The sequence below is a fragment of the Helianthus annuus genome, chromosome 7 (assembly GCF_002127325.2).
Source record: "Helianthus annuus cultivar XRQ/B chromosome 7, HanXRQr2.0-SUNRISE, whole genome shotgun sequence".
Lineage (NCBI taxonomy): Eukaryota > Viridiplantae > Streptophyta > Magnoliopsida > Asterales > Asteraceae > Helianthus > Helianthus annuus.
In genome coordinates, this window is record NC_035439.2 from 63,200,007 (window position 1) to 63,221,377 (window position 21,371).

At 37.9% G+C, this 21,371-nt stretch overlaps 2 protein-coding genes across 2 annotated transcripts; both read left to right on the forward strand.

The window, feature by feature from the left end:
• The first annotated feature begins 820 nt into the window (after window positions 1–820).
• Window positions 821–3,083, forward strand: LOC110868146 (ER lumen protein-retaining receptor). Its single transcript, XM_022117237.2, has 6 exons — window positions 821–1,229; window positions 1,886–2,085; window positions 2,191–2,331; window positions 2,399–2,479; window positions 2,574–2,701; window positions 2,787–3,083. The coding sequence occupies exons 1-6, from the start codon at window positions 1,001–1,003 to the stop codon at window positions 2,827–2,829; spliced, it is 822 nt and encodes a 273-aa protein (XP_021972929.1). The 5' UTR covers window positions 821–1,000; the 3' UTR covers window positions 2,830–3,083.
• A 12,150-nt stretch (window positions 3,084–15,233) lies between these two features.
• LOC110866721 (ninja-family protein AFP3) lies at window positions 15,234–15,842 on the forward strand. Its single transcript, XM_022115865.1, has one exon. It carries the CDS (start codon window positions 15,234–15,236, stop codon window positions 15,840–15,842), a length of 609 nt encoding a protein of 202 aa, XP_021971557.1.
• The last annotated feature ends 5,529 nt before the right edge of the window (window positions 15,843–21,371 follow it).

A 21,371-nucleotide genomic window follows, 5' to 3' on the forward strand; every position in this document is an offset into this window, starting at 1 on the left:
ATTATTATTATTATTATTATTATTATTATTATTATTATTATTATTATTATTATTATTATTATTATTATTATTATTATTATTATTATTATTATTATTATTATTATTATTATTATTATTATTATTATTATTATTATTATTATTATTATTATTATTATTATTATTATTATTATTATTATTATTATTATTATTATTATTATTATTATTATTATTATTATTATTATTATTATTATTATTATTATTATTATTATTATTATTATTATTATTATTATTATTATTATTATTATTATTATTATTATTATTATTATTATTATTATTATTATTATTATTATTATTATTATTATTATTATTATTATTATTATTATTATTATTATTATTATTATTATTATTATTATTATTATTATTATTATTATTATTATTATTATTATTATTATTATTATTATATTATTATTATTATTATTATTATTATTATTATTATTATTATTATTATTATTATTATTATTATTATTATTATTATTATTATTATTATTATTATTATTATTATTATTATTATTATTATTATTATTATTATTATTATTATTATTATTATTATTATTATTATTATTATTATTATTATTATTATTATTATTATTATTATTATTATTATTATTATTATTATTATTATTATTATTATTATTATTATTATTATTATTATTATTATTATTATTATTATTATTATTATTATTATTATTATTATTATTATTATTATTCTCACCCATAGATATGTTTGGCAACCAAATCGCACTTATTTAGCAAGACCACCAAGTGTTATAAATATCGACCCCCCTCTCCTCCTCCCCAGATTGTGCCAAAAGAAAATACAAACCCATAACGCCAACCAACTTCTTCTTCTTCTTCGTCGGTTTCTGATCATCGTCTGTCTCTCTCTCTCTCCTCCGGCGACATTAACCAAGAGAGGGAGCAGAAGAAGGAGGCGATCAGTTGTTCATAAGAGAAGAAGAAAATGGGCCGGAGAAGATCAGGTTCGGCGGTCAACAAATTGTTCGCTTGGGTTCGTAGGCAATCGATGAAGGTGAAGGTCTTTTTGGCCGTTACATCTTTTCTATCTTCCCTCATCGCCCTTAGACTTCTTGTCAAAGACACAAATCAGTTTTTCATTGCTTCTGAAGCTGTTCATGCCGCTGGTATCATCGTCCTTATTTACAAGCTCACCACCCAAAAAAACTGCTCTGGTACCTATGTCTTTCTTTGTCAATTTCATATTTTTTATTTGACTGCATCGCATGCAATCAGATTTTTCAATTTGGGGGTTGAAATTAGGTTCGGTTATTGAATCGGTTTTATGTTTTGCGTCTTCAATTCAATTCAATTTAATTTGCTATGTTGTGTGCGATCGGATTTTTCATTGGTAGTAATAATTTGGGTATTGTAAATGAGCCGGCTGGTTGTGAGTTACTCGAGATTGGTCGTTTAAGCCAGGAGCTTCCTTCCTGGTATTTATATAATTTTTATCTAATATATGAAATATGTTTTTACATAATAAATTATTATTGAATGTAATATTATTATGAAAAATAACTAAATTACATATAATAATAATAATAATAATAATATTATTATTATTATTATTATCATTATTATTAAAGATAATTATAGATATTTAAAATATATAGATAAATTAATAAATAATAAACTAGGTGAGCTTCGTTCTCTAGAGGTCGAAACTAGACGAGTTCGCGGGTATGTTAAACAATATCAAGGATTTTAGAACCCTAGACAAGAAAATGTATGATTTGCTTGCTTGATGAAATAATCTGGTTTATATGTGCATATATTTTACTTTATGATCCATGTTTTTATGTTCTTTTCAACTAAATGTATTTGGCAGGCCTTTCATTACAGACCCAAGAACTCACAGCTATATTTTTAGCTGTAAGATTAGTCTGTAGCTTTATGATGGAACACGACATTCACACCATTCTTGATTTCGCTACTTTGGTGTCTACTCTTTGGGTCATTTACATGATCCGATACAAGCTAAAGGCGACCTACAATGAAGATCTAGACAACATGCCCAAATACTATATGGTAACCACATCCCTTGCCTCAATGTATAATTGCTTTATTTATTTATTTATTTATGCTTTAGTTATGTGTGTGTGTTTGACCCATTACTATAAATCTTCACTGCAGCTGGTCCCGTGTGCGCTTCTTGCTCTGGTCATATACCCGCATACTTATCATTCTCATTTGAGCAAAGTCATGTGGGCGTTCTGTGTCTACTTGGAAGCCATTGCAGTGCTTCCTCAGCTAACTATGATGCAGAAAACAAAGGTTTTTCATTTTTTTTAACTTACATAAGTAATAATTATGAAAATTATTGATTTGAATAATATTGTAGATGATTGAACCATCTACCGCGCATTATGTGTTTGCACTCGGAGTTGCAAGATTTTTGGGATCTGCTCACTGGATCATTCAGGTCAGTTTTCACTTTCTCGTATATGACATGACGTAAAACCGTTGCTTATGTACAAAACAATGTGTGTGAATTGAAATATGGTATAATTAATCAGGTGTATGAGTCTGCTGGGGCGTATCTGTTCTTATTGGGAAGTGGTTACTTTTGGCTGCCAACAGTCTTGATAGCAGAGGGGGTTCAAACGTTCATCTTAGCCGACTTCTGTTACTACTATGTTAGAAGGTGAAAACTCTTTTTTTTAAGTTATGTTTTCAAGTAAATTTGGTCAACTGGGTTATTATTCATCTCATGATTTATATTGCTGCAGTGTGGTGAACGGGCAACTTCTAGTGAGCTTGCCGCCGGTGTAGGAGAAGAATGGCATGAACATTAAGTTTGATGGGTTAGCAATGATGTACATTAGTTTTTGATGGGTGCTACTGCTGAACTGAATGTGAATGTTCCTGGCTTCTTATCATCTCATCTAATGAGATGAACCAGGAAATCTGTCTTGTTTTTTTTTTCTTTTTAATTTTGAATGTTTTTCAATATGTTAGGCTGACTTTTGTAAAGATTACAAGTTATATGCTAAGTTTTGAATTTCATCATTCAAAACGAGTTTGAACGCTGGACTATATAGGGCTCAGCCGGGAACCTGACCAACCCAAGACCGGACCGATTAAGTATATTTGGTTCGGTTTTCGGTCTTAATTTTGGGTGTGGTTCGGTCCGGGACGAAATGCAAACTTCTTAGCATAAAAAAATCATATCAATTCAGTATACGGTTTTAGCATAAAAAATCATATTAGTTCAGTATTTGGTTTTGATTTTCCAGAAATTTTGGGTTTGGTAAACCCCCTAAATTGCCTTTTATCATCCCCTAAAGTGGTCATACATCTTGTTTCTTGGTATCCGATTGACCACCACTTACTAACTACTCAACCATCACTAGTGGTGGCCACGGGTATTTAAGTTCCACTTATGGTGGGTCCGGGTGACTTTTCCCCTCCAGGTCTCAAGTTCGAGTCTGGGTAAAAGAGGTTTCTCATTGAGTGGTTTAAATTGGGGATCTATTATGCGAGAGGGCTCTCTAGCACGAACTCGATTAAGACAACGTATGCTAGACCTCCTGACATTCACGAATAATTCACACCTTTCAAAAAAAAAAAAACTTACTAACTACTCACAACATCTGAATTTGACCTCACTTTTTTACCAATTTTGACTAATATAAATTCCAACCATGTTATGCCACTTTCAGTTACAAATTGGTATATTGCTTGTAACATAATTTATCCCTGTTTATTTATTATTTAGTCATTGAATCTTATTTTATTTAGCCAGAGAATATATGTGTTGACTCTGATCTCTCTTTTGACTAGTCAAAGTATATCAATATCCACCTAATCTTCAACTAAACAATAAAAATATCAGTTTCACCTAACATTATTGAAAATTAATTATTATTATTATTATTATTTATTTATTGAATAACCAAAAAAACTATAACATAAAATCACACCACCGTTCTCTGATATTATTGGTATCCATTTACCATCATAGAGCCCATTAGTCCATTACCTCTTAGTTTATTACATACATGGGTTGACTTGTTGAAACTCAAACAATTTGTTTGATAGTATTTTCTTTGCCCTGAATCACCACTATCCATATAGCTGTGAACAAACCCGTTATTTGACATCATATAGATACAGACACCAAATTAGTTTACGCTACCCCATCATTAACTTCTTACTTCACGAGAGTGTTTTAGTAGTGTGTGAAATACGAGGAAAACAAAACGTGTCACATAGGCACTAGGGGATTTCACCTTTCACACCCAAGAACTCGTGTTTTTGGAATGTGATGTGTAGAGGGTTAGTAATACAAAATTGAAAAACAAATTACGAGGTAGAGATACATGATTGGGTTATATACTAATTAATATTAAAAGAAAAATTAAACAGCAATCGCCCACACCCTCGACGACCTTCCCCTTTCTCCCCCTCACACTCTTGTAGCGTCCTCACAGGCCAAGTGGCTGGCCTTAGTTCCTGGTCCTTGCTCCACAACACGTAGTCTTATCCCGCCATATACCTTTTTCTATTAAATCTCACTTCAGCCTTGTTAGACAATTAAGACCCCTTATTAACAAAGAAAACAGAATGATATAATTATTAGATAGTATTAGTTCGTTAGATATCTCTCCATTGTCGCTTTCTTTTGTTTTTTGTTTCTTGTTGCTAACTTTAGTCTGACTTTGAAAGAAGGGCAAGTTGAGCCTAAGTTATATTGGACCATTCGAGATAATCGAATGTGTCAGTTTCGTGGCTTATAAGCTTAAGCTACTTGAGAAACTAAGTGGAATCCATGATGTATTCCACATTTCAAATCTGAAGAAATGTTTAGCCGATGAGTCTTGAGCTATGCCGTACCATGATGTGCAAATTGATAAAAACCTAAGGTTTATTGAAAAACCTTTGTCGATCGAAGATCGACAAGTTAAAAAGCTCCGAAAGAAAATGATCCCCATCGTGAAAGTTAAATGGGATTCCCGTCCTGGCCCTGAATTCACATGGGAGGTTGAATCAAATATAAGACAAAAGTACCTCTATCTATTTGAATAAAATCTCGAGGACGAGATTTCTTTTAAGAGGGTGAGGATGTAACACCTCGGATATGTTTATCAAATCACGAAGCAACACGTGTCCAGAAACTCTCCAGATATGGGATATGGAGAGTAAACCTATTGGATATTTTTATCAAATCACGAAAATGGTCTTTGCTTTTACTTTGGAGGAGAAGGACAATATTCATAAATATGGGATATGGATTAAAGTTTAGGGGTCAAAGTTGTAAAAATGCCAAACTTTAAGTTCTGAAGGTCCCTTCCGGACCATATGCCATAACCTTTATGGTCCATAAGAGGTTTGAAAACTGTGTGCGCGCAAGGGGTCCTTACAGATCACAAGGTATCACTCTTACGGTCCGTAAGGGATGCGCTGACAATAGAATGCAGCTGGCAGCTGCATCTTCGCCCTTTTGCCACCTCTCCGCGATTCTTGCCACCCTTCTTCTTCCTTGGACACCTGCTATGCCACTAATCACTCCCTAAGAACACTTAGGGACACATAGCATGGTTTGAGGACTTGGGATTTAGTATAAATAGCCTCCTTCTTGGACAATGTATGTACACCTTCACAGTTTCTTTCTTATCTACTTTGTAGTTGCTCCGGATCCATAGAAGCCTCCTCCCTCAAGTTCTAACCTTCCTCCTTAACACTTGTAAGTGTTCCCCTTAGTCTTTTTTAATTATTTGTCTAGTTATTAACCGAAAGTCAAAGCAAAGACCATTTTGGTCAAGTCAAAGTTCAAATTGAACTGTGCATCGTGATCGTAATAATGAAGATGTTAACCCTTGTGATTACATCCCCCTGATCATCACGTTAAATAGGCGAAGTGACGAGTCAAACATGAATAAAATAAAAGTAAAAAACGTAGATTTTGCAAATTACGATAAATGAACTTCTAAGTATCAAAATTCTAAATTTTGACGTTATAACAGTTTATATAACATTATAAGACATGTTTTATCAAACTCTAAATTTTGACGTCATAACAGTTGACTTCTGCTTTGACTTTCGATTCTGACCCGTTTGGACAAACTTAGAATCTGATTGAGCTTGATTGTGCGACCATAATATTATAGGGAATAACCATCTGAGGTTTTACCTTCTGGTCATGTCGTTTACTGGGTCAATTGACGAGTCAACTATGTATATTTTAAGAATGTCAAAAATGCCATTATTGCATAAAAATGGTTTTAAACCTATGAGGCATGTGATCTGACCTCAAGACTGATTATACATCATTATAAAATGTGTTTTGAATAACTGGACTCGTCATAGACCTATTCGATCACTGTAGGTCCCTATCACGTGGATCGATACGAGATTGACGATCAATCAAGGGTGTGGAATCCCCTTAATAGATCTAACGAATACAGAAACAAGTTTGTAAGATGAAGAACACAAACGATCACTTTCATATCGTCTTCTATTGATTATCCAACAAGAATGTTTATAATCAATTCAAGACACACAAGAAAACTCTTAGCCACTATCTGTAGATTTCTCATGCTGAATCTCACAGCCACTCTCTGTGTAATTGAATCACTAACTCCTTAGATTCACCAAAACCCTAATACAAAGCATGTTTATATACCACATGTTTGAACATCGGGCTTTGGACTGGGCTATGGCCATTCTCCAAGTCCATTACAGTTCTAAACAAGCTAAACACAAATGCTAAGCCCAATACAAAATATCCAAAGACTAAACTATTAAACTATTAAGCTGTTGTCACAAAATATGCACCAACATACTCCCCCTTGACAATAGCTACATAGTGTAACTTTGTCTTCAAACATCTTGCAATCTTTTGGTCTTTGGGTAACTTCAGCTACACACAGATTCTGAACATCAACATACTCCCCCTTAGCTGATGCTTCCAATCTCCAAAAATCTTTTTCGTTAATCCCTCTAATGAAGCTTAGTGGTTTCTTTGAAAAGACACTCTTATCATGCCGCTAAATATGGGTTATCTTATTGGTACACTCTATCATTTTTAGTTACTCTTTAATTACAATAAAACAATTATATATTCTCTCTCTTTCAATTGAATAATATACTTTTTACGCTTTTATTATTAACTCTATTCTCTCTTCTACTCACAATTACTTTCAGAATATATTAAAAATTATAGAGGGTGAATAGTGCATCATCATATATAGAGATGGACAATAACTCCTCCACTCACAACCACTTTTTATAATATAAAAAACTCTCTTACATAATTTGATAGAAGGATTGTACACCTTTTTTTACTCTATCTCTTCCTCTCTCTCTATATATAGAGAGAGATAGTGAAATGATGTGTCAATATTGACATTCCTAAAATCTTATTTTCACACATTTCTTACTCTATCACTCTATGTATATATCATCTATGTATTATAGAGAGATAGAGGGGATGAGTGTATGAATATTACCACCCTAAGACCATGTGTAGTGATAATACGGTATAACCCCCTTTGGTGGGGGTTATGTGACAAATGACAATAGGGGGTTATATCACTAAGATGTGTAGTGGTAACACCAAATATAATCATTACTCAATTATTATTTTTTTTAATTTTTTAATTAATCTCTAAATGTATAAAAATTAAAAACATATAACATTTCATTAAATTTAAAAAACAGTATAATAATTTAAAAGCCATTACAATAAAATATACTTTTAAGACTACATGTCTTCATCGCCGTTTATGCCTTCTTCTTCTTCTTCTTCGTTATCTCCTTCATCCAAACATTCATTTTCAAAGGCTCCAACTTTGAAATCTTCCTCTTCCTCTTCGAAATCCTCTTGGTCGTCGCCGTCGTGTCTAATGGGGCGAATTACCCAAACATGCTCGACTAAATCCGCCTTTAATGCGTTGTGTAACTCCCTGGAACGCAATAGTTGGCCGTTTAAGATTCTCTCCTCCATCGTTGCTTACGTTCCTTCAACAACATCTTCCAGAAAATAGTTTTGGCAAATTGCTTTTCCTTCGTCTTCTAAAATCATATTATGTATTGTGATACAAGCATGCATCACCATTCTAATTCTTTCTTTATAATCCCATATACGACAAGGATTTCTAATAAAATGTCATTGTTGTTGAAGGACCCAAAAGACTTCTCGTTATCCTTTCGCGAAGACTCTTGTAGTTTCTTAAAATATTGTCTTTTCATATCGAGCATTTCAGAAAACATTTTTACTATATTTGAATACTCCACATATATACCATCTACCAATAGTTTCCATGCTTGTTGTCATTCCCATTTGCATGAAACCCGGCTTTCGGTGTCTTACTCGAAATGTAACCCTCTAGCAATGGTGAAAACTCAAAAGTATTAATGTCGTTCATACACCCAAGAGACCAAAGAAGGCCGACCAAACCCAAAGGTCGTAAGAGGCAACCGCTTGTAAAACTAATGTTGGCCCTTTCTGGTCACCGCGTGTATGTTGACCTCACCATGCGGTTGGACATTATACCAACGCCATTAACAACAGTCCAAACTACCAATAATGCCGAGTATTCCATGTTTTTCTAAATGCACCTTGTATATTTGTTGAAGGTCGTTAGGTTTCTTAAGTAACATGATCCATATAATTGGCATATACCTAAAAAATTATAAATTACATATAAATGTATTTATTTATTTTTTAATTTATATATAAATTATGCGAGTAAGTAAAAATATACCGGCGCAGAAACAATTCAAGGTGTCGCGTGTTGTTTTCTCTGCCATCTTCAAGTACTCGTCGTTGATGTCGTACGTGTTTCCGTAGGCGAGTACACGTAATGCGGGTGTTACCTTTTGAATTGAGGTGAATCCTAGATATCCTCTCGCGTCGATTCTTTGCTTGAAGTGGTCACACTTACCTTCCAAATAATCCTTAATGCGCAAAAATAACCTTTTGCTCATTCGAAATCGGCGCCTAAAAATATCGGGGCCATGAACCGGTGTAAGAATGAAATAATCCTTCATTAAACGCTCATTTGCGGTTTCACGGTCTTGCACAACGTATGTTCTCCTCAATATCGGGCACATAGGAGAACGATTAACTTTATGCATGGCTTGAACCGCTAGGGCACATGCACTCGTAACCGCTTCCTCCTCCTCCTCGTAGGAAAAAAATCTTTGGTAGAGATCGATGATCGAATCATCCGACGGAGGCGAAGCCATTGCAAAGAAATAATTTAAGAATGGTTTGTATATGAGGTTTGTTGGATGTAGGATGGTAGAATGGTTTGTGTGTGTATATATGGATTTAAAAATTTAAGAAATAATTTTAGTATTAAACTAACCGTTTATCAACGGTACAATCTCGAAAGAAAACAAAATTGAGCCGTCATAATTTTTACGAACCTCAACATCAGGGGCGGACTTACAACTATTGGTGGGTGGGTGGCCACCCCTTGAAAAGAAAGTTTTTAGTGTTAATGATACGCGAAAATCTCGTGCACCTCCCATAAAATTTTACAATTGCCCCCTTTAACTTGTGAAACCAAGCCAGAAGTGTAGAAGTGTAGAAAGAAAGGCTAAAAACATGTAGATCTGATTCTCTTTTTTGATTTAGACTTCATCTCTAAGAAGTATATTGATATGCAGATTTTTTTTTGAATGGCAAATTTCTTTTTAAATCTTGTGGTTTATGGGACTTGAACCTAAGACCTCTCCCTTCCAAGGTGTTTAAAGGCCTTGTCTTTGCCAATGGACCACACCACCCCATTGGTTATATACATTTAGGTTTATATTTAAGTTTGTGTTTGAGCTATTGGAACTGAGCCCAACTTTTCTTTTATTTCACCATATCTCGCCTTTTGGTTTTTATTTGAAAGGCCCAACAAAACCAACTGAATTCTCACTGTTTGATTAATATTACTATTATTTTTTATTTCACTTGATAAGATGAGTAAAAGTATGGTTATAGATTAAGGTGTTGTTTGTTTTTTCAGACAAAAACTGTCTACAGTCTGATTTCAGCTGATTTTATGTCTACAACTGAAGATGTGGTCTGAAGGTTTCCAAACTGAAAATATAATACTGTTTGTTTTATAAACTAGATATCGTCTGTATAAGCTGAAAATTATTTAACTGTCATACTCCACCACCACTACACTGCCCAAACCACCAGCACCACCACTCAAACCAGCTAAAAAAAAATGAATCTGGCCAGAAAAAAGATAATAACTTCAATATCCACTCATATCAGTTGCTACATATGATCAAAATACATCCCAAATAAATCTGCAGCTCTAATCGTGTGATCACAAAATTAAATAAACCCTAAATGTGAGGAAAGATCCAATATCTCACCTCCACTAGTGCCCACTTCCGTCTCCTTTTTTTTCTAAATACAAGGCACCACTCAACATCAAGGGTTGGATAGAATGGGGGTGGGGCATCAAATACCGAATTCGTTTTCCAGCCAAATTCTGCCCTCTACAACCAAAATCGTTTTTCCAGCCAAATACCTTTTTCGGGCCAGATTCGTTTTTCCGGAGGGTTTGAGTGGTCGTTGCTGGGGTGGTGGTTGTTTGCGCGGTGTAATTGTGGATGTGGTGGTGGGTTGAAGGTGACGATGGTGGTGGTGTTGGGTTTTAAAGAGGGAGAAAGTGAGAGGAGGAAGATATGTGGCGTCTGAAATTTGGAGAATGCTATGTTTGAAGATCTGATGGGTCTTGAAGATGTTAGATATGAGCTTTTTTTCTTAAGCTAATAAAAACACTTTTCAGATCTTGTTTAAAAAAACAAACTTATGTCTGCCCGCCTGCAAACATAAGCTCCTTACAGACGTTTTAAGCAAAAACAAACAGCCTCTAATAGTGTTAAACACTTATAATGGAAAACATCGCAATTTCCTTTAAAGGAGGAGGAGTTGGGTAGAAAGTGGATTTTTCCTGGAAAGTCTAGGAAGCAATCAGAATGCGACACGTGGCATTGAAGGATTTTAACTAGAAGGGCAATTATGTACTTTCACAATCTATTTTTATTTTAGGAAATTATCTTCAATAACTAACTATCCACAATGAAACCGATTTCCTCCATAATTTTCGGAATTTTTTGTTTTCGAATTCTGATCTCACGTAAATATCAATCATTCCTTCGTTTTCTTGCTCACAAGATTCATCGCTGATCATATTTCTATACGGAGAGAAAAATCATGGCATCTGGAATCTATCAGCATGTTCTTGGTACTGTGTTTTAACAGTTAGAGGGTTAAAGTCAATGTTTTTATAGATCCCATAATATGAATGATGTTTGGTAACGCTGGATGATTTCTTGACATTGTGTTTAACAGCAAGCATATTATTACAGTTGTGTTTTAGCATTCATGCTGGAAGATTTCTTGACGATGTGTTTTACCATCCATGTTGGTAATGCTGTAGGATTTCTTGACATTGTGTTTTAACAGCAAGCAGATTAATACAGTTATGTTTTAGCATTCATGTTGGTAATGCTAGAGGATTTCTTGACGCTGTGTTTTACCATCCATGCTGGTAATACTGGAGGATTTCTTGACATTGTGTTTTAACAGCAAGCAGATTAATACAGTTGTGTTTTAGCATTCATGTTGGTAATGCTGGAGGATTTCTTGACGCTGTGTTTTACCATCCATGCTGGTAATGCTGGAGGATTTCTTGACATTGTGTTTTAATAGCAAGAAGATTAATATCGTTGTGTTTTAGGATTCATGCTGGTAATGCTGGAGGTTTTCTTGACGTCGTGTTTTACCATCCATGCTGGAGGATTCTTGACATTGTGTTTTAACAGCAAGCAGTTTAATACCGTTGTGTTTTAGGATTCATGCTGGTAATGCTGGAGGTTTTCTTGACGTCGTGTTTTACCATCCATGCTGGAGGATTTCCTGACATTGTGTTTTAACAGCAAGCAGTTTAATACCGTTGTGTTTTAGCATTCATGCTGGTAATGCTGGAGGATTTCTTGACGCTGTGTTTTACCATTCATGCTGTTACGATGTGTGACATTTGTCACGATGTGTTTTCTTGATGTTGTGTTTCTTCATGGAGGATAGAAGGAAGAGAGAGAGACGAGAGAAAGGGAGAGAGAGAGAAAATCGCAAGAAATATGGGGTGTTTTATGGAATGACAGTTATTTCCATATTTAAAACAAGCTAAATGACATATCTACCCATGATTAATTAAATAATCATATTTTTAAGAAACACATATTACCAAAATGCCACAAATATGATCTCAACCATTAAACACACCTATTGGATGGCCCAAATCGCTTCCTAGACTTTCAAGGAAAAACACACTTTCTGCAGGATCCCCGCTCTCCTTTAAAGTTTTACATCATTATTTTTTAATTAAGCAAATAAAATATACTATAAAATATACTATAAAATAGTTTTAGTTTCTTTTATGTAAACCTTATTAGTTTAATACTTTATTTCTATGACACCGATTAGTAAACGAAATTATTATTCATCTAATTAATTTAATATACAAATTGATTGTGACCCTTCAGTTAAAAGATTCTAATTTCTACTTTAGGTTAGTGATTAAGTGAATTACTCATTTGATGGTTAGCTATATTGTTTTATTTTATTTGATTAGGTAACAGGGACTAGGGTTTGGAAATTCATATAAGTTTTAAACTTTAGATTTAAAACATTGTCCGTGCCATTATAGTCTAGTGGTATCTTGGTGGTGGGATAAGACTTATGACCATTAGGTCATGGGTTCGATTTCCACAAAGGGGGGGTTTTTCCCAGATTTATTGGGTTTCCTCCTGAATTGGTGTATAGACATTATTGCCTAGTGGAGATGGATATGATCGGGTGGTTCTGCTGGTGGCACGATGATACTCCAGTGGTGCGTCAGTGATCCAAATTTGCCGTTCAAAAAAAAAAAAACATTGTCCGTATAAGTAGACAAGTAGTCAATGTTGACATTGAATGCTTGTGAGTTGTAATTTAGCAAAAAAAAAAAAAAAATGAAAACCCATAAAGAATGTCATAATAGATTTTGAATTTTTATTAGGCAGTTGTAAAGATGTTTGTGGTGCTTTTGTAGATTATATAGCCTGGCCCGGTCTGACCCGACCCGAACCGAAAAGTTATCATATAGCGATAGAGAACTAATCCTTATAAATTTTCGCACCCTATGAAAAAATTTTTTAGGTCCGTCACTGCTCAACATAACCCGTCACATAGCGTCTTCGAGGCGATGTTCCCCGACGCTATACGACGCCAGGGATGGGGGTGCGGCGTGAGACTACATATGGTCTAAATTATTGATTACATGTTTCACTATTCGCACACCATGCATGACGTCCACGTGGATGCTTACTTTACAAGAAACCCACATCAACGCAATAAGACCGTGAGGTATGGTGGGGCGGGGGTTTGGAGCATGGGTTGACACGTGGAGTTCTAGCCCCTCCGTTGGTGAGTGACGTGTCCGTGGGGTATGGTGGGGCGTGGCTAGCCCGCGTGGCTTGGCCAGGTTTATTAAAATAAAAAGAATCTAAAATTAAAAAATACACACAACATTTAAAAAAAAGCCTAAAATTTTATTAAAATTTCCTAAACATTATAAAATTCTACAAAAAAAAGGATTACAAAAAAAAAAAAAAAAAACCTAAAGCGTTAGGTAGATTTCGAAAAGGGCGAACTTGTCAAACGGCTTCCGCTTCTTGCCCCGGAACTAGATGTTGGCCACCGCCACCCGGTCTTCGTGACTTATCTCACCGCCCGGGACGCTGTCGTAGTAGGCTTTAAAACGATCGAGCTTCGGTCGTAGCTCGCGCCACTTATGTTGGCACGCGTTTAAATTGTGCCGGTCGTTTCCCACGTTGTGCCGGTAGCTAGCGAAAGCTTCCGGCCAGTAATGGGTCTCACCGGGTTGGCGGCCCTTCATCGCGTCCACGACGCTCGTGACAAGGGCTAGCTCTTCCTCGTGTGTCCAAGAGGCCATCGATCAAGTGCTTGTTGGTAGCGGTTCGGTTGTGGGTAGCGGTTCGTGTAGGTGGGTGGGGTTGGGGGTTATATAGCGATGTGGACAGGTGGGTGGGTGAATCGTTTGGCTTGGCCAAACGGTTATATTTTAAAATTTAAACATGGCCCGCTATGCCTAGCCAACAAGAGCCGGCCACATAGGATTGCTAGGCATGCCCAACGCCCGGGCTGAAAGTCCCGCCCAAGAGGTCACGCCCAAACCCAAGTCCACCCGGGGTGATGACCTGGGCGTTTTCACCCTATCCACGCCCCAACCCCCGCCCCATACCCATAGTCTAAGACTACGGGGTAATGGGGCTTGGGTTGGGGCGTGGGTTGGCTGAAAACGCCCAAGCCACCACCCCGGGGGCTTGGGTTGGGGCGTGGCCCAAGGGGCGGGAGTTTGAAGCCAGACGTGGGGCGAGCTAGCGATCCTATGTGGCGGGCTCCTATTTGTTTTTTTAATAAACTGCCAAGCCACGCTCCAACCCAAACCCTGCCATCCCCCATGGACAGGTCACACACCGGTGGAGGTGTTCCAACTCCACATGTCAACTCATGCCCCTAACGCAAACCCCCACGGTCTAAGGGGAGGAGGGGTGGTTCACTAGTGGTAGATTCTATCACTCCCATTGTCCAATAAAATCATGCCATGTCATCAACCAAATTTCTATCACTAGTGATAGAAATGTAGGTGGGGGTGGTATCACTAGTGATGGGATTCCAATGTACAAGTATTAATGCACAATGTACAAGTCATACCCTATCACTCCTCAAAGTTCAACGCGTTATGCCCATAACTCGTTACACTCCATCACTAGTGATGGAATTGGGCGGGGCGGTGTTCCACATGCTATCACTCGTTATGGTGACTCCATAACAGACCACCCCGTGTGGCCTAATATCCAACTTGTAAACTTTTAATACTCTACAACACGGTGTCAATACAGACATCCTCCTAATATCATATAACACGTGTCACTATTACCTTGGATCAACCAAAAACCGCGGCGTAGATTCCATCAACTAGATGCACAGCCTCCGAAACATCTAAACACAAGTGTCAAGCATGCACTCATCTACACCCCTCATTATTTACCACGTGTACAAATCCTACGAGTTATTTTCCTTTCCCTCCATCTTTAAATCCCCTTTCAAATTCAATTTCATTCTCCATTTCGATTTCAAATCTTTGTAACGAATGGCGGATGGTTCGAAACCTGTGGAGGAGAATGAGCTGATGCTGGAGTTGTCCATCGATGGGATTTTCGGGGAACCCAATCGAATTATGAAACGAGAGGTTCAAGCGATTCGGAGACAGAGGAAGAGGGAGCAAGTTGTAAAAAAACAGAACGACGACCTTTTGCCTGTCTGGAAAAAAGAGAGGATTGGAAATGTCGGTTCGGTTCTTGGTGATGGTGAAGTTGTTGTGATGAATGTGAATAAAAAGAATTGTGTTTTAGGTGTTGTCGCTACAGATGATAGCAAAAGCAATTCAAGCAACTCTCAACTGGACCAACAACTAGCAAGTGCTGATCAACCCACGGGTTCGTCCAAACAAACCAGTACTAGATACAAAGAAGCCTCGGATCTAGCACGAATGCCGTGTGTTTCAACAACTGGGAACGGGCCAAACGGGAGGACAGTTAGCGGGTTCTTGTATAGATACACGAAAAATGAAGTGAGCATTGTGTGTGCATGTCATGGTGAGTCGTTTACTCCGGCTGGGTTTGTGGAGCATGCCGGAGGGATTGATATAGCTCACCCCTTGAAACATATTACAATATTTCCTACTGCTTTTGCATCTTGACGTACTTTTGTCTTTTGTATTTGTATCATTAAATAGTGGAATGATTTGCTGTAAATACTGAATTTTGATAATAGTAACTCGAATCTAAACCGATAAATGTTAGCTGGTTTTCTTTAAGTTAAAACAAACAAAACAAAATTAATTGAAAATGAAATGGGCTAACGGTGACTTATCATACGTTTCAGGTCCAATGAAAGATTGGTCCAGATTAAAGTCCATAGTTAATAGCCCGAGAAAGAAACATGCGGGTTTAAGATTCCTGGATTCGAACCATTCCTTCTCTCTAGATTGTTTGCAACTACCGTTTTCTTCTCTAGTGATTAGTTGTTGATGAAAAGACCGATTAACCGAATTGAGTTCCATGAAGCAAAATCAGTGTAACTAACCCAAACTGATAAACAACAATTAAGTTTTGTTTTTAGTTTTTTTCACTTGCTTCGGAACAAGGTATAAGTGTTAACCGCAACTGGGTTTAAAAAAGAAAACCAAAAAACAAAACCGAACATTTGGATATCAGTTTTGTTGGTTATTACTCACACTAATAATGACGGTTCAGTTGTTCTTAACTGAAACTATGTTTCGTTTTCGGTTACACTTTGTTCTAAAACTGAGCTGAATTGCACCCAACCTTTACGAACAATTGTTATTATGCTCCATATGGGCTTATTGCTCCATATGAACAACTGTTCTAAAATCTTTCTATCATTTGATGAACTATTTCACCTTTCATGCAACCAAACAAGTCAAACTCCTTTTTCAACAATGATATCTTGTTCTTCTTGATATCCTTTCCACCTTCAGCTTTCAACTTTAACGCTTCTCAAATTGACTTAGACGTTTCACCATGTTGAAGTAGTGAAAGAATATCCTCTCTGATAGATTGTTGAATTAGAGTTATCATTCGTAATTCACTTGAATGTTCCTTTCTATCATCAGCTGTGAATTGTTTAAGTGTGATTAATTCATGTTTTTCATTTCTTGGTTTTTCATATCCCATAGTTAACATGATCCAACTTTCATAAGCACATGATTGCACCCAGTTTTCAAATCTTGTACACCACTAGTGATAATCTTCGATATTCATTAGTTTCGGTGGTCTCTGATGATTTTCTTGAACGTTATCATGGTTCAAACTCTCAGTTATCATAGTTGTTGTGACAACTCGAACTTTAGACTTACTTTGATGTAACATTACGTGCTTGTGAGAACTGTATTATACGATTTTATGATTAATGTGTTACGTGCATTGTGTATAGTTTATGTATTATGTTTTTGACTCGAACCGCACAACACATACACACAACGATCGCACAAGCTCATGTTGGACTACTTCACTCGCACACGGCCCAAGGGCAGCCCAAGCAAGGGCCGGCCCACTCCTTTTATTCGTACAAACACCCAAGTGGTGGGTTTGTTCCTCACAACTAGCAAACACAAGAACACACACACAACCCTAGACAACTATTGCTCTCTCTCGTTTTGCTTGAAACCGACGGCCACCAAGACTACTACTCGGATCACCCTCTTCTCCTTCTTTAATCCGGTTAGTGATTATGTTATTGGTTGTGTGTTATTGTTTGTATGTTGATGATTGCTTGATACCCGAAGGATTATTGTTAACATGTTGTGTATGATAATGTTAGATTGGGTGTTACTAATCAATGATAGATAATGTTCATGTAATCGGCTTGCACATGAATCGGATGTATATGAATGTATGATGGATCGGCTGTTATGTATTGTTTGATCGGATATAGTTGGTAATCGAGATCCATGTTAGAATGTATGTATTGTTATGAATGTTATTATTGTTCATGCTTTGATTCTTGCTAGGGTTCATATGAATTAGTGTTTGGAAACCCTTGTTTGATCTATAATATGGAAAATTATTAGTTGTTAATTGATTTTGTGCATATATGGAAACATGGTAATTGATTGACAGAATGTATGGCTGTAACCGATTGCTTGAATTGTGGAATTAGTTCAACAATCGCACAAGACTCCTTGGCCGACCAAGGAGTCCAATCGCACAAACGGACCACACGCACAAGCTGGCCCAAACGCACAAGGGTCACGGGTCGCACAAGGCTGTATGTTGGGCCGGACAGCCCAAGACTTCTATCGCACAAGCTTACACAGATCGCACAAGTGATTGTTTCGTTATTTAGGCCGTATGTGTTAAAAGGGTTACTTGATAGTTTGGGCCGGATGAACTGTTGGGCTGGGTAAGTAGCTGGGTCGCACAAATGTTATGAATTTTCTTAACTGTTATGTGTTACTATTTGGGCCGAGGGTATGCTGGGTTGGGCTGGACGGGTCGCACAACCCAAATGGAACGCACAAAACATGTTCAGTCGCACAAAGAGTGAAACCGTTTAACGGTTGGGCCTCAAGCCCAAATCCTACTCGCACAATCCGTAAGAATCGCACTATGTCATATATTGGGCCGAGTAGGTGTAATTGATCTGTGATGATTAATTGGGCTTCTTGATTTCGTTACTTGATTGTTAAGTGTTGCCATGACTTATATGTGCTTTTAACATGTTAACTTATGTGATTCATACGTGCAATACTTGAACACAAAACCTGACTTGCGTGGTAACCCTGTTAGGACGTGGTTGACCACTGTTAGTTCAAGAACCCTTTCTCTTTGTGTATCTGCCGAGCAAACCAAGGTGAGTTCACACAGCCAAGGCATGGGATTCCCGGGTTGGGAATTGGGTTGGATATGTTGATAATGAAAGAGTTACTCGTACTTACGCATTCACTAGACTATAGACCATCGTCCTCAGGATAGTCAGGACACGTTACGTAAAGCCTACGTAACCCAGTATTTGCCATTTCTCTCCCGGGTCGGGAGGACACGTTACGTAAAGCCTACGTAACCCAATACCTTCTACTGTCTTCCGGGTCGGAAGGACACGCTGCGTAAAGCCTACGTAGCCCCCCACGCGTACCACTGTCCTCGGGGAAGGGCACGTCACGTAAAGCCTACGTGACCCCGTACGTATTCCTGTTCTCGGTAAAGAAGAACACATGGTTGGAAGTTAGTCTAGTAAGTACCACTAATGAGAAGCCCTCATTAGTAAAGATAAACGTGGGAAGCCCCCACCGATAATATAAACACAATGTTTGGGAAGCCCCCACCTTTAGTACACACTAGTATGGGAAGCCCCCACTAGTTATACTTATGCACTATGTTATGAACTTACTTTCTGTGAACTCACTCAACTAGTTTGTTGATTATTTGCTGCATGCCTTGCAGGACCTTAGGTATACTTGGAGCTTGCACCAGACGAGAAGCGGGTCGTTGTGGACAAGAACACGTGAATGATTATTAAACGCTTTTACATTCACACATTGATACTTATGTTTTGGGTTTTACATTTAATGCTTCCGCTACATATACAACGTTCGGTTTTGAACATCAGTCGTATCCACTATTATTATTAAATGCTATGTTTGATATGATTGATGGCTTGATCCTGGTCATGTCACGCCTCCAAGCGGTGGTACTCCGCGTGTGGATTTTGGGGGTGTGACAGATTGGTATCAGAGCCATTGGTTATAGAGAACTTGGTTTTAATATGGGAAAACGTTTTTATTAAAACCAGACTATAACCGGAACAGTGCTCTCAACGATCCACAACGACGCTTCGCTCCACGTGCAAGACTCGACATCCTAGGTAATAAGGGTTATGTTTATTGCCTGTTTGCTAGAACTGCTTAGAACTTTGCTCGCATTACGCTTAGATACACATGATACTATAGCATGAGAATCCCTACGTGCTTACACTTTTCTGTCATCGCCCTATTCGCGAACCATTCTTACCTATGCTATTTCTACAATGAAGATCATGTCTGGATGGATTAACATGACACAAGCCCAGCTAGAGGCTCTCGTTCAAGCTCAAGTTGCTGCGTCACTTGCAGCTGCTCAAGCAGGTAGTATATCCTGCAGTATAGTACACACTAGGATCTTTAGATCCTACACTCCTAAACTGGCCCTTGTAATTAAACCTTGCCCTATTCGTACACAATAGGTCAACACGCGCAGCAACCTGTCTGCACTTTCAAGAACTTTATGGACTGTCATCCAAGTACCTTCAGCGGCACGGAGGGAGCGGTTGGACTCCTCCATTGGTTCGAGAGGCTCGAAACTGACTTCGAGGTGCATGATTGCCCTGAGTCACGTAGAGTAAAGTTTGCTACTGGAACACTCGAAGGTGCTGCATTAACCTGGTGGGAAGCACAGGTTCAGATGTTAGGGCTGGCAGCTGCTAATGCCACTCCCTGGAACGAGTTCAAGGACCTAATTAAGGAAGAGTTTTGCAGTCGAGAAGACATCCACAAACTAGAGGTAGAATTCCTCAACCTACAAATGGTGGGGTCTGAAATTGAAGCTTATACGAAGAGATCGAATGAATTAGCCACATTTTGTCCTACTATGGTAGACCCTCCCACCAAACGCATCAAACTGTATCTCAGGGGTCTGGTGCCCGAAATTCAGAGTCATTTGACCGCAGTCAACCTTGGTACTATCCAGCAAGTCACTCGTCTTGCTCATCGTCTCACAGATCAAGCAGTGGATCAGAACAAGCTGCCAAAACGCATCAGTGCTACCACTACTGCTGTCACTGCTTCTGCTACTCCCAGTGACAACAAAAGAAAATGGGATGGGGATTCCAGCAGGGGATCAGCTTCCATTCAGTCTCAAGCACAGCAGCGCAGGACGAATGACAACCAGAATCCGAGTCAGCAATCATCTGGCAGTCAGGAGCAGGGTGGATACCGGGGAGTACACCCACTATGTAACAAGTGTAACAGGCACCACAGTGGAAGGTGTCGCAAGGAACGATGTCAGAGATGTCTCAAGATTGGTCATGAAGCTAAGGATTGTCGAAGCTCACGTCCTGTAACTCAAGAACCACAACGACCACCTCAATCCTCACAGGACCAGCAACTGCAACTACCAGCTCCACAGAACACACAGCAGCAGCAGCCACAGCGTGGAAGCGGGGGATGTTTCCAGTGTGGGGCTGAGGGTCATTTTAAACGCGATTGCCCTCAATTAAACCAGGGCCAGACTCAGAGTCACGACCATGGAAACAGGGACGACAACGGGGATAGCGTCGGGGGAAGCAATGGAAACCATGACGCCGGGGCCGCGTGCACATGATTGGTCAGGGTGACGCAATGAACGATATTTGAACTTATAACTTATTTTGGGTTTTCATTATTATGTTTCCGCTACTCAAACAAAGTTTGACTTGAACATCAATCGTTTTGGGTTTTATGAATTATTTTAACTATTACACTTTATGTTTGACATGATGGGTGGTTTGGTGTTATTAAACGCACCTGCCGTATTTATGGACCTTATGAACAGGGTGTGCAAACCCTATCTTGACGAGTTCGTCATAGTATTCATCGACGACATTCTGATTTACTCCAAGAGTCAGGAGGAACACGAACAGCATCTACGCCTTATTTTGGAACTCCTTCGGAAGGAACAGCTATACGCTAAGT

Coding starts and splice junctions, on each gene's coding strand:
- LOC110868146 (XM_022117237.2), top strand. CDS start 1,001: ATGGGCCGGAGAAGATCAGGTTCGGCGGTCAACAAATTGTTCGCTTGG. Junction 2,480..2,573: donor CTGCTCACTGGATCATTCAG/GTCAGTTTTCAC, acceptor ATAATTAATCAG/GTGTATGAGTCTGCTGGGGC. Junction 2,702..2,786: donor TGTTACTACTATGTTAGAAG/GTGAAAACTCTT, acceptor ATATTGCTGCAG/TGTGGTGAACGGGCAACTTC.
- LOC110866721 (XM_022115865.1), top strand. CDS start 15,234: ATGGCGGATGGTTCGAAACCTGTGGAGGAGAATGAGCTGATGCTGGAG.